This window comes from Octopus bimaculoides, chromosome 23 (genome assembly GCF_001194135.2).
Source record: "Octopus bimaculoides isolate UCB-OBI-ISO-001 chromosome 23, ASM119413v2, whole genome shotgun sequence".
NCBI classification, from domain to species: Eukaryota; Metazoa; Mollusca; class Cephalopoda; order Octopoda; family Octopodidae; genus Octopus; species Octopus bimaculoides.
Window position 1 is genome coordinate 35,152,293 of NC_069003.1, and position 17,948 is coordinate 35,170,240.

At 37.7% G+C, this 17,948-nt stretch overlaps 1 protein-coding gene across 1 annotated transcript in view; it reads right to left on the reverse strand.

Moving 5' to 3' along the window:
• Positions 1–6: 6 nt before the first annotated feature.
• LOC106878308 (puromycin-sensitive aminopeptidase) overlaps positions 7–17,948 on the reverse strand; it is a 20,398-nt gene continuing 2,456 nt past the window's right edge. Inside the window, exons 2-21 of the mRNA XM_014927496.2 lie at positions 14,067–14,142; positions 13,450–13,529; positions 13,104–13,229; positions 12,439–12,546; positions 11,411–11,611; positions 10,867–10,963; positions 9,908–10,056; positions 9,133–9,297; positions 8,446–8,550; positions 7,714–7,869; positions 6,612–6,690; positions 5,743–5,879; positions 4,879–5,013; positions 4,099–4,318; positions 3,547–3,689; positions 3,282–3,338; positions 2,797–2,904; positions 2,215–2,367; positions 1,862–1,909; positions 7–1,543 (exon numbers count right to left, since the gene is read on the reverse strand). Of these exons, the coding sequence (XP_014782982.1) occupies positions 1,403–1,543; positions 1,862–1,909; positions 2,215–2,367; positions 2,797–2,904; positions 3,282–3,338; positions 3,547–3,689; positions 4,099–4,318; positions 4,879–5,013; positions 5,743–5,879; positions 6,612–6,690; positions 7,714–7,869; positions 8,446–8,550; positions 9,133–9,297; positions 9,908–10,056; positions 10,867–10,963; positions 11,411–11,611; positions 12,439–12,546; positions 13,104–13,229; positions 13,450–13,529; positions 14,067–14,142 (2,484 nt within the window). The 3' untranslated portion in view covers positions 7–1,402. The remainder of the gene's footprint in view (positions 1,544–1,861; positions 1,910–2,214; positions 2,368–2,796; positions 2,905–3,281; positions 3,339–3,546; positions 3,690–4,098; positions 4,319–4,878; positions 5,014–5,742; positions 5,880–6,611; positions 6,691–7,713; positions 7,870–8,445; positions 8,551–9,132; positions 9,298–9,907; positions 10,057–10,866; positions 10,964–11,410; positions 11,612–12,438; positions 12,547–13,103; positions 13,230–13,449; positions 13,530–14,066; positions 14,143–17,948) is intronic.

Sequence of the window (17,948 nt, forward strand, 5' to 3'; positions counted from 1 at the left end):
GCTAGGGTCAGAAAGAGATTGGCAATAGTAATTAAGTCAAGTAATTGATTGAAAAAGAGAAAGAATAAGTGGTAAAAAAAATATGAGGGGTGGGTGCTGAGAAGTTCCTGGCTCTAAGGGTATTGCAAAAGGGGTAGAGCTGTTACCTTTACAAGGATGGTAAGACAACTATTTAGGAGAAGATATGCAAAAAAATACCATGATAGTATACAATGTGTCTTTCTGTTTTTTGCAGGTTTAATGCATGATGGCAGCTCCTACAATGGATTTTGATAAGATTGAAGCAGGGGGCATCATGAAGTTCCTCTTTTTGCAAGAAAAAGGAACAGCAGAAATCCATGGCAAGAGGAAGGAAGTCTTGAAGGATTGCTGCCCATCTCATTCCACAGTGAAAATCCGGGTGTTGAGGTTATGGACTGGTCATTTCGAGGTCACAGATGAACCCCGGCCAGGACGGCCAACTTCCACAACCACTAAGGACAAAGCTCGATTTCAGGTTAGTTGTACATGAGAGAAACATAAATGGTGGACGAGGAAAAGGTGTAGCACCAAGAAGAGTTAGAAGTTGTGAAGAATGTGTGGACATTTGATGGTACCAAGATGTAGCAAAAAAACCCAGAAATCATTGGATTGATGCTCAATAACATTAATCTGACATAATGACCCAAAATATCTGAAGCCTGTATCTGCTGTCTAACTGGGGGGGTTAGAGTAAATAAAGGCCAAAAGGATGGGGAAAGCAAAAGTAAAAAAGCTAACTGTGCCTTGACATTTTTATTTCATTGATATTATTATATGCTAAATAATATCTGTATGTTGAAAATATACAATATTGAACCAGACATAAAAATGCAGAATCTAAACATATATGGAGATAGGTTTTGGTCTTATTCTGATCTCATCAGTAAAGCACAGTCAGCTGAAGATATTATGTAAGATTCCCTCAGTAAATATACATAAAAGATTACATTTGTTGGTAGAAGAAAATGGAATATTTTCAAGATTAAATTATTGAAATTATTTAAAAGGAAATAGTTAATGGCTAATATATTCTATTGCAGCATATCGAATCCTAATTAATTTTTCATTTTAATATCACATGAATTATTAGATATTAAAAAAACTAACTTGGCTATTGTTTTCCATGCATAATTTTCAACTTTAGTGAAGAGAGAGAAAAGACAAATTGCATCATCTAAAAGCTGAGAAAATCAGATTTTAGGGAACTGGAAATGTTATGGACTAAGGTATTTGAATGACTGCTTGAAGTGAATACACTTTCTCTCCCGTTACAGAAGGTAAAAAAAAAACCAGGAAAAAGGTAAAAAAAAATAAACAAGAAAGAAAACTGTATATATGTATATATACGTGTGTATATTATGTATGTGTGCGTGTGTGGCCCTTAATCTTCCTTGATGTCATCTAAAAATTTACCAACTTCTTCCGACTCAAGAGCTAACCACCGGGCATTCAGTCTGATATTTTCACAGGACTGCTGAATGTTACGGGTTGCAGAAGCAGCTGGGTGGGCTGCAAAGAATTCCTGGAATGGAAAAAGGAAAGAAAAGGAAAAAAAAAAAAAATTAAAATCAAACACTGAGGCATACACACGAATTAGCAAATTGGCCAACAAATACACTACCTTATCTATAAAGGGGTCGATGAGTAAACAGCCCTCTTTGCTCACAAATGATCATGGAATTGCACATGAATTATCTGATTTTTTAATTTTTTTTATTTAATAAGAAAATCCCAAACAAGTGTACTTAGAGCAAAGGGATTATGAAGAAGAAGAAATTAAGGTGAATGACGACGATGATGATGATGACAATTATGAGGAGTAACAGACTGATTTACTTACCTCAACTTCATTTGCTCGATTTTCAGATGCAAAATTCTCAGTAGTGAACTGAAAGAGAGAAGAAAAAATTAAACACAGCCTGTTAATGAATCTTATAGTAGTGATTCACTTTGTCTTTACAACTGTCTCTGAATCTATAGCAACATCATATTACTTCATTCATCTGGTCATTCCAATGATGTCTCACCCTCTACAAACTGTAATAAACACCATGTCTGCACCCCTCAGCAGCTCCCTTCCTGATAGGCTTTTAGCCAAACTCTAATAAATTAGGGTACAGCTTAAATCTCAAACTCTTTGTTTACACCAACAACTAAAGTCTTTGATCAGAGTAAAACAAGTGACAGGCTTACCTTAAGAAGTCTGGCAATCAGTGCTCCACCTTGGTATCTCTCATAGAAAAACTGCCAGTGATCCCTCACAAACTGCCATGCCATTTCCCTCCCCAACACAGACCCTGTTACACCAGCAATCACAAAAACTGTGTCTTGGCTGCGAACTTTATCCTGAACAGAAGAGAAAAAAAAAAAAGAAAACATTTATAAAAATCAGATAAATCACTTAGGTTTGAAGAACTAAATAAAAGATTTAACCCTTAAGCATACAGGTTTGCTTATTTTGTCACTGTTTTAAATTAATCATGCATCACTCTCATAACTCTGAGATGCGTGAGAGGCCAGATCTGGCCAGTTTAAACGCGAAAGAGTGAAACATTTTGAACATTGTCCATTCAATGTTTAGGTGGACCAACTCAAAAGATAAGACTCATGTCCAGTTTATAACATCTCAACAGCAGACCTGTCCAGAAAATATTCTGGCCACAAACAGGTTGCAATCAGGTCTTTTACAAATGGTCAAACATTCAACAAGCCAGAAATAAAACATTTGAAAATTACCAAAATACAGAGACAAAAGAAGAGAAAAAGCTTACTTACAGAAATGGCAAATTGCAGGACTCTAGTGATGAGCTTACTCTCAGTAACTGCACCAATTGTTCGGCTGATTCGAACCATTTCTTCCTGCATCTGGGCTTTCTCGTACAACTGAAGAGATTAATTAAATTACCATCTTTATATATATAAAGAGAGAGAGAGAGAGAGAGAGAGAGAGAGAGAAAGAGACAGAGAGAAAGAGAGAGAGAGAGAGAGAGAGAGAAAGAAAGAGAGAGAGAAAGAGAGAGAGAGAAAGAGAGAGAGAGAGAGAAAGAGAAAGAGAGAGAGAGAGGAAGAGGGAGAGAGAGAGATATAAGATTTTTTTTTAATAAACTTTTGAGAATGAGAAAGTGAAATAGTTCTCTTTAGGAACTGGATCTTGAAGACCAGAAAGTTACAAATAAGCTGAGCTTTGAGATCTATTTCCTAGAAATGTGTGTGTATGTATGTAATTAAAGAAACGCATCTCTCTAGTGACTTCTACTTACCTCCAACATAGATGTTAATACTTCTTCATCTCCATGACAGATAACTGTCAGGTAAACCTATTAAAACAGTTAAAACAAATACATTATTAAAGTAATTACTATTGATGGTTGTCAAATATTTGATTAACAAGAAGAACAACAACAGAGTGCATTACTTTTTCAATAGGATACACGACCAACCAACTACAACATAAACATTATAATGAGACACCTGGCCTACAGGTGAGCATTCAGAATAAAGAAAAGCTTGTTCTGCAGGACTTACAGGAGATTTCAGATCAGCAGGAAGGGGCTTCTCCCCAGACACATGATGCTGGAACCTTTTACGGGATTCTTCCAAGACAGCTGCATCACCATAGCGACCCATACGGCAGAGCACCAAGTCCCTTAATAATGTTGTTAAGTGATCTGGAAGAAAGAACAAGGGTTTCTAAGTCTGAAGCAAAACCATCATCTGAAGGACAACAAGGGTTGAACTGCTGGAAGGAAGAAACAAAGTCTACAGAGGCAGGATTTGAACTGAAAACAAACTATCGGTTTCACATTTTGGTACTAGGCCAGCAATTGTGGAGGAGGGAGTAAGTCGATTATATTGACCCCGAAAGGATGAGTTGATCTTGGTGGAATTTGAATTCAGAACCAAAGAATGGACAAAATGCGAATTCGAGAATCTTTTGAACCAGTGAAACCTGTAATCAAAGAATAAAGGATATCCATAACTGAAAAATAATCCCCATCTTCGTTAGGTCAGGCACAATAGTTTATCAATAAGAATAAGAACAACAAAGATCTTTAATATTTTAGAATTATTACTAACTCTCTTCTTTTGTAGCTTCCCAGCCAACCTTTGCAGCTATCTTCCTGAACAAGTTACGAACAAACACTTTGTACTGGTCATAGTACTTGGTGTACTGAAGCAGGAGAGCAATATTGGTTAGGTTCTGTGCCAAGTCATTCCAAACTGTGTAGTTGTCCTCGTTTGTGTATGACTGGACAAACTTCAGCACTTCAACGGTCGACACCATACCAGCGCGAGACTGAAAAACAGAACAAAAGGAACAATTCATTTTTCAACAGAAATACGGCTGATGTGTAAAATAGAAATGGGAGAACTGTGCGCAAAGGGAATTGTAATCAACTGAATCACAGCTGACATCCACAATAAACTAGAACAAAAAACCTCAAGTTCCTCCCAGTTTAGTGGTTAGGGTGGTGGGTCCACAACTATGAAGTAGTAGGTTCTCATCCTGGACAGGGCAGTGCATTGTGTTCTTAATGAGCACCAACCCATCTCCCTACTTGTTTACTGCAGCTAACATTCCAAAGTTATCAATTCTCTATTAGATGAATTAATGGAGAATAAAGTGTTCTATCTACAAAAAATGAACCGGTTGAGGTAAATCTGAAGAGATTGTGCCATGTTGTTCCCACTTCTACAGAATGACGAGTCGGATCTCTTCTGAAACAATTATGCTTATGTCTACAAGACTGTTCAGTGAATATTTCCAAATTTATAACATTTTGATTCCATTTGTAGCATTAGTTTAATTCTATCTTGTCAGTAGAGAAGGCCCAATTAGGATTTAAGGAAACTTACCAAAGCAAACAGATCACTCTGTAATGCTAGTCTATTGGTAGGCAGAATGGTTTTGTTGACAATTCCTTTCAACAGAGATTGCAACATGTCGCTGCTGTATTGCACTCGATACACACCAACTGAGTTGCAGTTTAACTGAAATAAAAATATAGATTTATTGAAATAAATCTCAGAATGTTAGCAGAAATAAAATCTATCAAAAAACAGGAAACAACAGGATAAAGTGAGAAAGTGTTTGTTTAACCTTTCTCCTTATGAAAAATAACAAAGTTAATCAAAAGGTTAAATGAAATTTTTCCCTTCCTATATCTCTATTTTATTTTTATAGCAAGTTGCTTCACTTTGTACCAGGCTAGCTATAGAATATACTTGTCTGCACATCGTGCCCTTCTGTCATCTGCCAAAACTAGGCATGTTTCTATCCCGTTTGCCTGATTACGTGGACAATATTTGAATGCAGTTTACATGATTATCATTACAGACATTGATAACAAAGAAATGATGCTGCCATGTAAATTTGTGTGTAGACCTATCATATTTCACTTGGTTTTCTTAAAAACAAAACCATAAGATCATCTGTCATTACACTGAATAGTTCTGTAATAAATAGTCAAGCAGACAAACAATATAAAATCAAGGCACCTAGTATTTCGGTGGTTAGGTATGCTAGATCACAAGATATTATAGCAACAATAGATAACCAAGAATATTTCATTCAACATTCATAGGGGTTGATTTATGAATAATCTACAACCAGCCCAGTATATACTGAAATAACAAGTTTTAAGAAATGTTTGCTAGCTTCAGTAGTTTCTAGATCACAGCCTTAGCTTATTAAACAATGTATATTTGTTATGAACTCACCAACACCCATTCATCAGGTTTGACATTGTCAAGAACCACTTCCATCTTTCCACCTTCCATCAGAACTTTCTTCACTGGTTTCTGAATACTTGAAGAGGTTGTAATATCAATAGGAATCATCCATCTTGAAGTTTTATCTGAAAAGGACAGAACAGTGCAGTCATGTAATTGAACTAATTAGTTCTCTCAACAAGAGATATCATCATCATCATCATCTTAATACCTACATTTCCATGTTTGCATGGCTCAGATGGAATTTGCTGAGGCAGTTTTTCTACAGCCCTTTCAGTTGACAAACCCCTCACCTGTTTTCCAAGTAAGGAAATACTTCCCCAGAGCCTGGAAGGTCTTTCACAGAAATCTGCAAACAACACTTGTATGACAATGAACAGATGATGTCAAGGTGGTAGGCTTCTTTCAGTTTCCGTCTACCAAATCCACTTACAAGGGTTTGGTTGGACTGGGGCTATAGTAAAAGACACTTGCCCAAAGTGCTGTGCAGTAGGAATGAACCGAAGACCATATGGTTGGGAAGCAAGTTTCTCAACCATGCAATGATGCCAGCACTCATTGATCAGTTGAAACAAATCACCAAAATAGATTTGTACTGATCTCATATAAGGAGACAAATTCTCAGAGGAAAGAAATGGTGGTGGCTTGAATTGAGCCCAGTATATTACTGGTGTTTACTTTAATGACCAACAAGAGGTGAAAAGTAAAATGAAAGGGCACTGCCACAACATGGCCACAATCTAATGATTGGATCCATTAAAAGAGGGCATATAGAGGGGTGATATGTCACCCCTCTCATATCTCTTCCACCCCCCTCCCCCGAACGACAGAGAGAAATAGTTTAGTTCAGGTTTTACCTTCCACTTTACCATCAGCACAGAATTTCATTTGGGTCAGATGTAGAACACGACGATTGTCTTCCTTTGTTTCACTGACCTGGAAAAGTGAGAAACATTGAGTTAGAAACATAAAAAAAAGAAAGAAAAAAGAAAAAAAAGATTATCACTTGTCTCATCAGTAACCAAGCAACCCCGGAAGCTACTACTTGTGTGTGTGGCAGAGAGTCCCAACAAAGATTAAAAAAATACTTATAGGAATACTAGCAAGGAATTCTGCCATAACCCTGCCCTGGAAATCATCTCCATAATGTTCAAAATTAATTAAAACAAAACATAGCATATACGAACAGAAATATGGGTGTAGAGTTAAAAAAGAATTAGAACCTTTGCTTTGTGATAATACTATAAATTATTACTAGCATTAATAATAATAGTTTCAAATTTTGCCACAAGGGCAGCCATTTTAGGAGAGGAGATGAGTTGATTACATTGACTCCCCCAGTACTCAGCTGGTTCTTAGTTTATTGACCCTAAGAGGATGAAAAGCAAAGTCGACCTTGGCAGAATTTGAACTCAAGACCATAGTGATGGCCAAACCACCACTAAGCATTTCATCCAGCAAGCTAATAACTCTGCCAGCTCGCTGCCTTAATAGTAATCGTAACAATAATAAAGGGAACACCGAGTGTGAAAGGTGCACTAAAATGCACCCAGTCTTATGTTTTAAAGGAGGGTGATCCCCTTCCTCCCTCTTGCTTATACTCACCAACAAATGGTAAGGTTGAGCATCAACCCCATTAATTTTAACATCTTGAGCGGGCCCACATATAGTGAAGTTAGATGCCCAACCTCTTGTGCTGTGAAAGTTATTTTTCTCAAGTCTGACAATCGCTACTTCTTCCTCTCTATCAGTTGCATGTACACCACCTACCAACACCAAGTTACGCAGTTTCTTTAACTATGCAGTAATCATTTACCAAAACACATCCTTTGAATATATCCATCTCTCTCAGATACACCAATCACACACACAAAAGTTCCAAACAGAGGTCTGTAGTATTGTACTAACTGCAAGCAGTAGCTCAATATGGTGTTATGTAAAAAGTACAGCAGTCCTTACTTTGACAACGGGATAACCCATCTGAGATGTCCAAGTGCTCATAACTCTCTTGATTGGTTTGCCACTAGCACCTTCCAATGCATCCCAGAGATCTTCAGTTGCAGCGTTCTTGTACATGAATTTCGTTAGATAAGAATTCATGCCTTTTTTGAAATCCTGAAATGAATAAATAAATATGTATGTGTATATAATCCCAAGGGTACATGACAAATCAAAGAGTTCCCCTTGTGACTCCACTCAGCACAATCTAATACACATGAGACTGTTTTGAGGTTTCGTCTGACATGTCATGTCAGACCTGCAAGCTGGTGAAGGTGACATTTAAAAACACAATGGTGGAATTTGAATTTAGAAATCAGAGAGCCAGGCCTTATGGTGGTAAGAAACTCTTTAAATCTTTTGAGAGTTTCTCATCACCAAAGGTGGAATTTGAACTCAGAAGTTTAAGAGCCAGAACAGATACAAGACATTCTATCCAATGCTCTTCATTCACAGACCCCCAAAATAATGAAAGAAAAAAAAAATCCAAAAGGTGACCAATGGGATTTGAACCCATATAGAAAAGCTGAAATAAATATCACAAAGTATCTGACACTCTAATGACTTAACCAATATGCCATTAAGGTAGTTTTATAGGAGACACACTTTGTTGATTAAATAAAGACTTTGGTTAGACTGAAGCTAAATACTGCAAAACTAATTTTGTCTTTGACAAGAAGAAAAAGAACTTACAGTATCTTCGATGTAGTTGTGTAACATTCTGATGACTGATGCTCCTTTACAATAGGAAATAGCATCAAAGATTTCATCTACTTCTGATGGGTGACCAACTGGAACCTGGGAAGACAAATACAGGTGAAAAGATTTTTAACAGAGATAGGCACAAACTCTGGTGGAATTTGAGCTCAGTCTACAGAGAACTAAATACAGTTAGACATTTAATTTAGTACCTCACAACTCCACTACTTTTACTAAATCTACGTTTCTAAAATATAAGATCTCTTATTAACAAATTGTACAAGACTAGACTGGGAAATCTGGCAGGAGTTATCAACACTATATCTACCCACCAGACTGTATCATCGTTTTTATAACCATTTTCCCTATGCCTGAATGAGGCATTCTGTTGCTGTACCCTACGACTGGATGCCATAGGATGTGATGTAAATGTGGCAAAGGAAAAGAGACAATGTTATTAAATTGTGAGAGGAAGTAAAGCCAAAAATGGTGGGGAAGGGGTTACAGTACATTAACTAGAGATAGGTAACAAAGAGAAAAACATGTTTAACAACTATGTTAAATAAAAAAAGATCCTCTCATCTCTGCATGTATACACACACACACACAAACATGCTTGCACATGCATGCACTCAGATCCAGAATGCATTAACAGAAAATAATATTGTCCAGTGAAAATACCTCAATGGGATGACTTGTGTGTAAGGCATCAAGCTTGAGGGCAGCTGCAAGATCAGAAGTGACAAACTGGGTCCAGATTTCAAAATCTGGAAACAGTTTATCGACACAGAGGTATTCAATCCAGGAAGCAAAACCTTCGTTCAACCACAAGTGAGTCCACCATTCCTGTAAATAAAACAAAAGAAATTGTCAATAATCCTTTTTACAATAGGCACAAGGCCTGAAAAAATTTGAGAGGAAGGGATCAGTTGATGACATCAACCCCAGTACTTAGCTGGTACATATGGTAATTCAGAACATAAAGATGTAGGAAATGCCGCTAAGCATTTTACTCAGCATCTAATGATTCTGCCAGCTTGCGTCGTTTGAAATTGTAAAAAATAATTGGAAACAAAAAGAAAAAACTACCAGAAAGCAGCAGACAATCTGACTTTTACAGCTGAATTTATATGCTTAGGAAAAAAAGTACATTTTATCTTAATTTGGAGTATGATGGATAGCCAAGGGCTTGTTTCAGCCTAGATTATACTTTATCAGCACAGCAGAATACTTCTCTCTATAATGATATAGTCAATTAAATAGACTGAAAGACTTTACTACATGTATGTTGGCCTATATACATGTATGAATGAGCATTAGTGTGTGTATGCATGCATGTATGTTCCCACACATACATGAATATGTATTAATTAATTACCATATACAAAATAATCTAAAGAGAACATGCTGACTCTAGTAAATAGAAAAAGTGAAATGCAGGAATGAAGTAACTTACCATGGTGACAAGGTTTCCAAACCACATGTGTGCAAGCTCATGACCGATTACAAGTGCAACAAGCTGTCGGGATTTAGCACTAGAGTCTTCGGCATCAATGAGCAAAGTATTTTCTCTGTATGTCACCAAGCCCCAGTTTTCCATGGCACCTGCAAGAACACAAGGTTTTAAATACAATCACATATCATGCCATTAATAAAAAAATTTTTTAAATCATACTGAAGACAATATCCAAAACATAAGACATCTCAAAAGCACACAAAGGGAATTCTGAGAGACTTCGAACTGAGAAAGTAAATATTATACACTTGGACTCTGTTTGTGCCATTTGAGAATCCTAATATTAATAATAGTTTCAAATTTTGGGACAAGAGGGAAGGGTAAGTCAAAGTGGACCTTGGCAGAATATGAATTCGGAATAGTAATAATAATCTTTTCTATTCTAGTCACAAGGCCTAAAATTTGGTGAGAGTGGGGCCAGTCGATTAGAGCGACCCCGAAAGGATGAAAGGCAAAGTCGATCTCGGTGGAATTTGAACCCAGAACATGAAGACAGATAAAATATCGCTAAGCATGCTAACGATCCTGCCAGCTCGCAGCCTTAATAATAATAATATTAATTATTATTGTGGCACAAGGCCAATAATTTCAGGGAACAGGATGAAGTCGATTACATCAACCCCAGCACTCAGCTGGTACTTATTTTATTGACCCCAAAAAGATGAAAGGTAAAGCTGACCTCGGTGGAATTTGAACTCAGAACATAAAGACGGATGAAATGCCGCTAAGCATTTTTTTCCTGGTGTGCTAACGATTCTGCCAGTTCGCCGCCTTAAATAATAATTGTTTCTAATTTAAAAAAAAAGGAGTGTAACCATAGAATGAAGGGTGGTCTTGGACAGGTCTTAAAAAAGGGTCAAGTTAAATGTATTAAAATAAAGGGGAAAACATTAACTGACCACTCAGAAAATCAGGAATTGCAATAAGGTCAATTTTTGGCAGTGGATAAGCAATATTGAAGTAGCTCTTGTAAAATGGCAGTGTTTTCACAGTTACCTGCAAAGAAAGGAGTGAAAAGACATTAGTTAGAAAGCTTTTAGATTTGGAGTTTTACAAACATGAAAAGTTGGTGGAAATAAAACTGGGTTTTTAAAAACAAAGTCTGATTTTTGTGGACGGATAGTGAAAGCAAGCAATTTTACAGCTGGATACCCACCCACCCCCGGAACCATTTGAGTAGGATGGCTGCAAATGATGTTGGTGTTTAACCCTTTCATTACCAACCTGGCTGAAACCGGCTCTGAGTACAAATGTCTTGTTTTGAATTAAAATCTTCCACCGAACCTGAGTCACAATTTATGTTCCTAAAACTAGCTGAATGATAACCAAGTTATTTGACTAAATTCTTTGTTATATTTAAAGTAATTGAAAGAAACCCAGAGCATCTCAACAGAAATATGCTAACAAAAGGGTTAAAAGACCCATGAAAAGCCCGTAACTTACGTCAAGAGCAAACTGTCCTTGATCCTTCTTCTCCAATGGTGTATAAACGCGAACGAGGACGTCATCTGAATCTCTACCTTCCAGGTAGTCAAATTCACCAATTATAAATGCCAACAAATATGTTGACATTTTAGGACTCCTTTCAAACTTCATCACCTTCAGCTTGGGGTCAGTTGAGTGAGTTTTCTCTTCAGTAACTGGCTGAAAAACGTAAATGGCAAAGGAGAAAATCATGATCAGAATTGGCAAAGATAATGTTGTTTGAAGCAAAGGTTGTTTGTTACAGAATAAAACAAAATATTTTATATACTTTGAAAGCCTAGACATACACACCTAATTAGGTGCACATTAATATCATTACTATTATTATCATTTAATGTCTATTTCTCATACTGGCATGAGTTGGGTCAGTCAAGTGTAATGCTTATTTATTTACATTCTTTCAAATTAATCATGCATTATCTCATAGTTTTGAGATTTCAATGATGTGATTGTTTCTCTTTCGGATAACATTGTAGGATAGGTATGACAGGCTGGATCTAGTCAGTTGAATGTAGAAATTTTTGAGTCAGGCATGACCAGTTTAAATGCTAAAGGGTTAATTTTTTGGTGTGTTTATATACACACACACACACTTGTGCATATTAAAGAGATACTGAATGAAAAAGAAAAAGACTGTATTTTAAAATGTTTTACTGCCCCTGTTTCTTCTTTCTACAACTACCACTCAGAGTCTAGATTATTCTGTGTTGATGAAGATTTAAGAATTGGCAAAGACAAATCAGCAAAATTGTGTACTAATATAGACCACACACACACACACAAATGAACCAGTACACCTTAATGTAGGAGACACAGCTGACTACTATATAAATGACAAGCTGTTTCTTAGCACAGTTGGGTTCCATTTGAATGGGTTAGTTGACTTACTATAATAATAATAATAATAATTATATTTAAAAAAAAAATAACTTAGTAATTTTTGGTTTTAAAAAGCACAAAAATGAAGTAGAAAAAGAAAGTCTTACCATATTTGATAAGCCTGTTAAATGATTAGGAAAAACTAAAGTGATGTCAAAAGTAGCCTTGAATGAGGGTTCATCCCAGCAAGGGAATGCACGACGGGCATCTGTCGACTGGTGGAATATGCAATAACAAAGAGAAGAAGGACATTTAGTAGCATTCACAACAACAAATGCAAACAGTAAATTTATCACAAATGATCTCTACTTGTTTGGTTGCCAGCATCATACAATGTTGCACAGGTTAAAGTAGGGTTTAGAAACAAAGATAAAGTCAAGGTAAGGCGATATGTATTGTTTTGGTTGGAGCTCTTCGCCACAGAACAAACAAATGTTTAAATCCATTTGATATTTCCTGTTACCTTGCAGAGTGGTTATGGCCGAATAACCAGACAGGCTGATGATCAATCAACTGAGAAGTCAGCAATCACATCCCCATCACCAGGACTGTGTCATGTTCTTAACCAAGACACTTATGGTATTGTCCACTACCGTCACCACTAAGCATTTCGTTCATATCCATGTTCTGAATTCAAATTCTGTCATGTGCCTATTATTACACAGCACCATCACCTGGTGTTAAAACATGCAGTGCAAGTAGGCCCACTGAGCCAACATATTGACCTAAAGAAGACTAACAATGGTGAGGGACATCTCAAATGATTACCTACCTCAAACTGAGTGACTGCCAAATGAACAACTCTGCCACTGGAAACTGTGTACTGGCTGTGGTAAAAACCTCGCATTCGATCATTGAGATCCCCTGCAAACTCAATGTGCAGCACACCGAAACCAATCTGCAAATTTAAAAAAAAAATTTTCAAGTGGACTAAATCATTTATCAAAAGGTATCGATCCTAGAACCAGGGTCGATCTCAAATGGGGTCGTATTAAAAGCATTAAACCATGTAAGGAAGGAAGGAGTATAATTGTTTAAGTAATGTCCCATTCTGGCTTGAATTATGCCAAACATCACCAAATACATAAATGAAATTAATCCAAAGTTAAAATACATACCTTGAAAGTACCAGAAGAAGAGAATATGACGTTTTCATTTTCCTTAACGTAGGAAATAGTCAGGTCAACTGGTTCTCCACCTGTAATAAATAAAATTTCCAACAGTGAACAGGTGTGATAATATTTAATATCTAAGCAGTGTTCTGATATTGGGTACTGCCTATTGTCTATAGATCAGAGGGATCCCACCTCCAGAGAGGAGCAGAAGGGAGTGTCTCAGCAAACTATGGTATCAACCAAGATTTAAATGCTTCAACAGAAGTTATCTGCCTATCTCAAAAAGCATTAGCTATATACACTACGAATGCTTTGGGGAAAGGCATGAATGTGACTTTTTCATATTTTCTAACAAATTTCAGGTTTCTAGCATTTAAAAATCTTGTAAGGAGAGAAAAAAAAGTTATATATTTTCAAGGAGCCATTAGATTTAAAGTTAAATAACTTGCCTGGTTCACAATATACACCAAAGTCAGCTAGAAATAACAAAATTTCTCTTAAAAACCCATCATCTTAAAAAAAAAATTTAAAAAAAAGGACACACTAGATATGGTAGTTTTTGATAAGAGATGGTCAAAGAAAGACCGATCCGGGATTAAACATTACAAACCAGAACTCACCTTCATAACGGAAAGAAGCTTTAGAAACAGTGAGTTCAGCAGCATTTAACTTGAATGATTCAACAGGTTCTTTGATCTGCAACAGAAACAAGAGGAGTGGTCAGTGGGTTAAAACAAACCAAGCTTATGGAGTGATGGTCAGCCAAAATCGACTGAGTCCAACTAAATTGCGATGTATTAACATCTCCACTTTCACGAAAAACTGAAAAATAAATTAAATTTAAGGGTTTCTCTGAAGAAGGATCTTGTAGAAGCAAATCTTGGTTCCAAGGCAATATGCAAGTAAATTTGGAGAGACCCAAAGTATCATGACTGGATTAATAAACACAAAAAAAAAAAAAAGTGTTTTATGATCAAGACCAAAGTCCCTTGAGATATTTGTTCTGCACTAAATTGGATACTCCCATGTTATTTCTGGCAGTCAGAAATGTGGAGAAGCAGTGACTGACCAGATGAAGTCCTTTAACCTGACATTGTTATTAATAAGAAAATTGCAATATAAAAAAATTAATGTTCATTGGTGAACGTACTTTGAAACATTTTGAAATAAAACCTTTAACCTACAGCCCAGCCAGTATTTCAAATTCTCATTCTTTATAAATACACAAGTATTGTTTGTTGATGTGTAGCCATAGGTCAAGTGTCAAGGAACAGCCACACCTACGTAGCTGAGATATCTTGCACTCCACCAAGCTAACGATCCTCCCACAGGTTCTAACATGCAGTTTGATGTATGCGGGTGGGTGGCGGCAGCAGCGTTTGTGCGTAACAAATCAGGACATGTTGCAATCTGCATTGTTAAGCCTTGAAGCCTTGTGGTCGCCAGAGATAAAAGGCAATCATGCGGAAACCTGTGGTTGCTTGACTGGTTACAAACAGCAGTCATAATTTTTTCTTGTTCATTAAAGATGCATGAACATACTTTTTAGTTTTGGATAAATTCGTTTATTTGAAGTTTTAAATTTAAGATTCACACAGATATCAAGAAAAAGGAAAGAGGTTAAAGAGTAAAGCAGAAGGTGGAGGTAAGGGGGGGGTAGATGGTGCAGTGCTCAGCTGTGCGTCGTAGCAATGACAATGCTGTGGGGAATGGCCAGTAGCACTTGCAGCAGCAGCCACTCAAGGTTCATTTCTCTCTATTTTGCAGAGGAAATAGGACAGTACAGGGTCCTACAACACCTAATGTCACAACAGCAATGGGCACGGCTCCTGTATATTCCAATTCTTTTCTTAGCGTTATGAGTGGTGGCACCAGGTTGCAGCTGGAGAATGTGTTGCTGCACATTGTGTACCAGACTAGAGATCTGCCTCCCTCAAATGGGGAAACGGTTATCCTGCTGGTTCACATTGAGATGGGAAGCCAGCTGCGTTAAAGGCCCTTCTGATTATATCATTCAGAGTGGTGTGACGGGGGAGGAATTGGCCCACAGGGACATTCACAAAGCTCACACATGCAGAGACCAATACAGTAACACTCATCATTTAGAAGGGTACCTGTAGATGAGGAGGGCAACAAACTGAGCCATGCGAGAGTATTTGGCTGTGAGGCAGGCAAGGTGGTGCCGGCCTAGAGACGTTTCTAGCCACTTGAGGATGGACTTGCATTTGGTGTCCTCCCAGTTGCATTGGACATCCATATTCTGGGGGACTGCAACTCCATTAGCGTTCCATTCAGCTAGGGCCAAATCTGGTAACTGGACCACATCGGGTTCAGTTATCCTTTGGACTATCTCGCCAATGAGGGTGCGGCGGCTGGAGGAGACTGAGGAAAGATAGGCCAGCAGGGCTTAGGTCTACTGCAGACTGGAGACCAAGGCCACTGTTGTCAAAACTGACATTGCAGATCAGATGATGTTACTGAAATCACCAAGGCAGTCTGAGAGGGTGATATGGCACACTACATAGTGAGAAAAGCATCGACAGAGTGAAGCAATTCGCCAAGAGAAAGGGTGCCGGGAGCGCACCAGTGAAATCCTAAATAAAGGCAGAAAATTATATTATATATTCGATTTGTTGTATAAATCTGGAGACAGCCGAAGTATTATGACTGGAATAATAAATATGATATTGACTTATTTAATGTTTCATGAGAGAGCTGAATAGTCAAACGCACACTCACATTTTATATATATCAACTAACCCAGAGGTTTATTAATAGTTTTATGGCACTGGGTGGGGTGAATGCATATGTATGAAACTTTTCCAAGAAACAGGAGATTCTCAGAAATTTACTTTCACTTTTTTACAATACAGATTACTTTATTGACTATAATATTTATTTATTCACAACTTTTTAATAATTCCTGTATCACCTGGTAGCTCTGAGATTTTTGAGAATGACATTTTAAGGTAGATGTGGGAGGTCAGATTTGACACCTATTACACTCTCGGAGTGGTTGACGTTAGGAAGGGTGTTAGAAACCATGCCAAATCAGACAGGAGTCTGGTGCAGCCCCTCAGCTTACCAGCTCTGGTCAAACCGTCCAACACATACCAGCATGGACAACAAACGTCAAATGATGATGATGATGATGATGTTTCAATGCCCTATGGTTTGTTGGGAGGAGCCCTCATAGATACCTACGTGTAAGTATGTGAATTGCTGGGGCAAGTGAAAGCGAAATCGTGACGGCAGCTGTACCAGTGGAACGCTAAGAGCACCGTCCGAGTGTGATCGTTACCAGCGTTGCCTTACTGGCACTTGTGCCGGTGACAGGTGAATAAAACATTCGAGCGATGTCGTTGCCAGTGCCTCTGGACTGGCTCCTGTGCAGGTGGCACGTAAAATACACCATTTTGAGCGTGGCTGTTGCCAGTACTTCCTGACTGGCCTTCGTACCGGTGGCATGTAAAAGCACCCACTACACTCTCGGAGTGGTTGGCGTTAGGAAGGGCATCCTGCTGTAGAAACTGTCAAATCAGATTGGAGCCTGGTGTAGCCATCTGGTTCACCAGTCCTCAGTCAAATCGTCCAACCCATGCTAGCATGGAAGGCGGACGTTAAACGATGATGATGATTTATATTTGACAGAAAAATACGTTTAAATACTTTTAAGTCTAACCACGATTAAAAATGGGGCGGGAAGAAATTTAACATATGTTATTGCTAAGAACGTGCAACCTAGTCTTTTGTGATAATATTAATTATTTCGTAATTATCAAAGACTATAAAGAAAATTGACAAATATTGCTAGACAACTGAAAGTGGAGGCTCAAGTCTCCCAATCAGGCAACTCAGTAAGAACAATATGGCCAAAACGCCAAACGGCTATTATTACGGTGCGCGCTCTCTCGACCTGTAAGACCTCAACAATAACATTACCAGGCGCATAAACTGGGTGTTGTGTAGACAGGTACAGATGTTTATTATATACAACTACCACTATTAATGCATAAGACACACATTTTGTTTTCCTTTCTCAGCAGATGGCCCGAAGTTTCGAGGGGAGGGGCTAATTGAGAACATTCATCCCAGTTACACATTTTTGTCTATCCCGAAACGATGAAAGGTAAACTATTACTTTACAAGATATGGCCATCACTTAGATAAAGCAAAGAAATACATTAAAAGACCTCATATTGGACCCAACCTACCAACAATGGTAAATTTTTTGAGTAACACCCGCACGATTTCCACTAGGTAAAAAAATCGAATTTTTTGCGTGGAATCAAGTACCCTGACCTCCTAATATGCAGCAGATCCCTTATTTTGGGTCGGAAAAAATAAAAGTGGGTACTTGATTCCACGCAAAAAATCCGTTTTTTTTTTTTTTCCCCTAAGTGAAAATCGTGCTGGTGGGGGTGAAATTTCCGAGGTTTCCACTTTCACCTCATTCCGTTTTTAGGACCCAAATAGGGTTGCATATTAGATCACAGGAATTC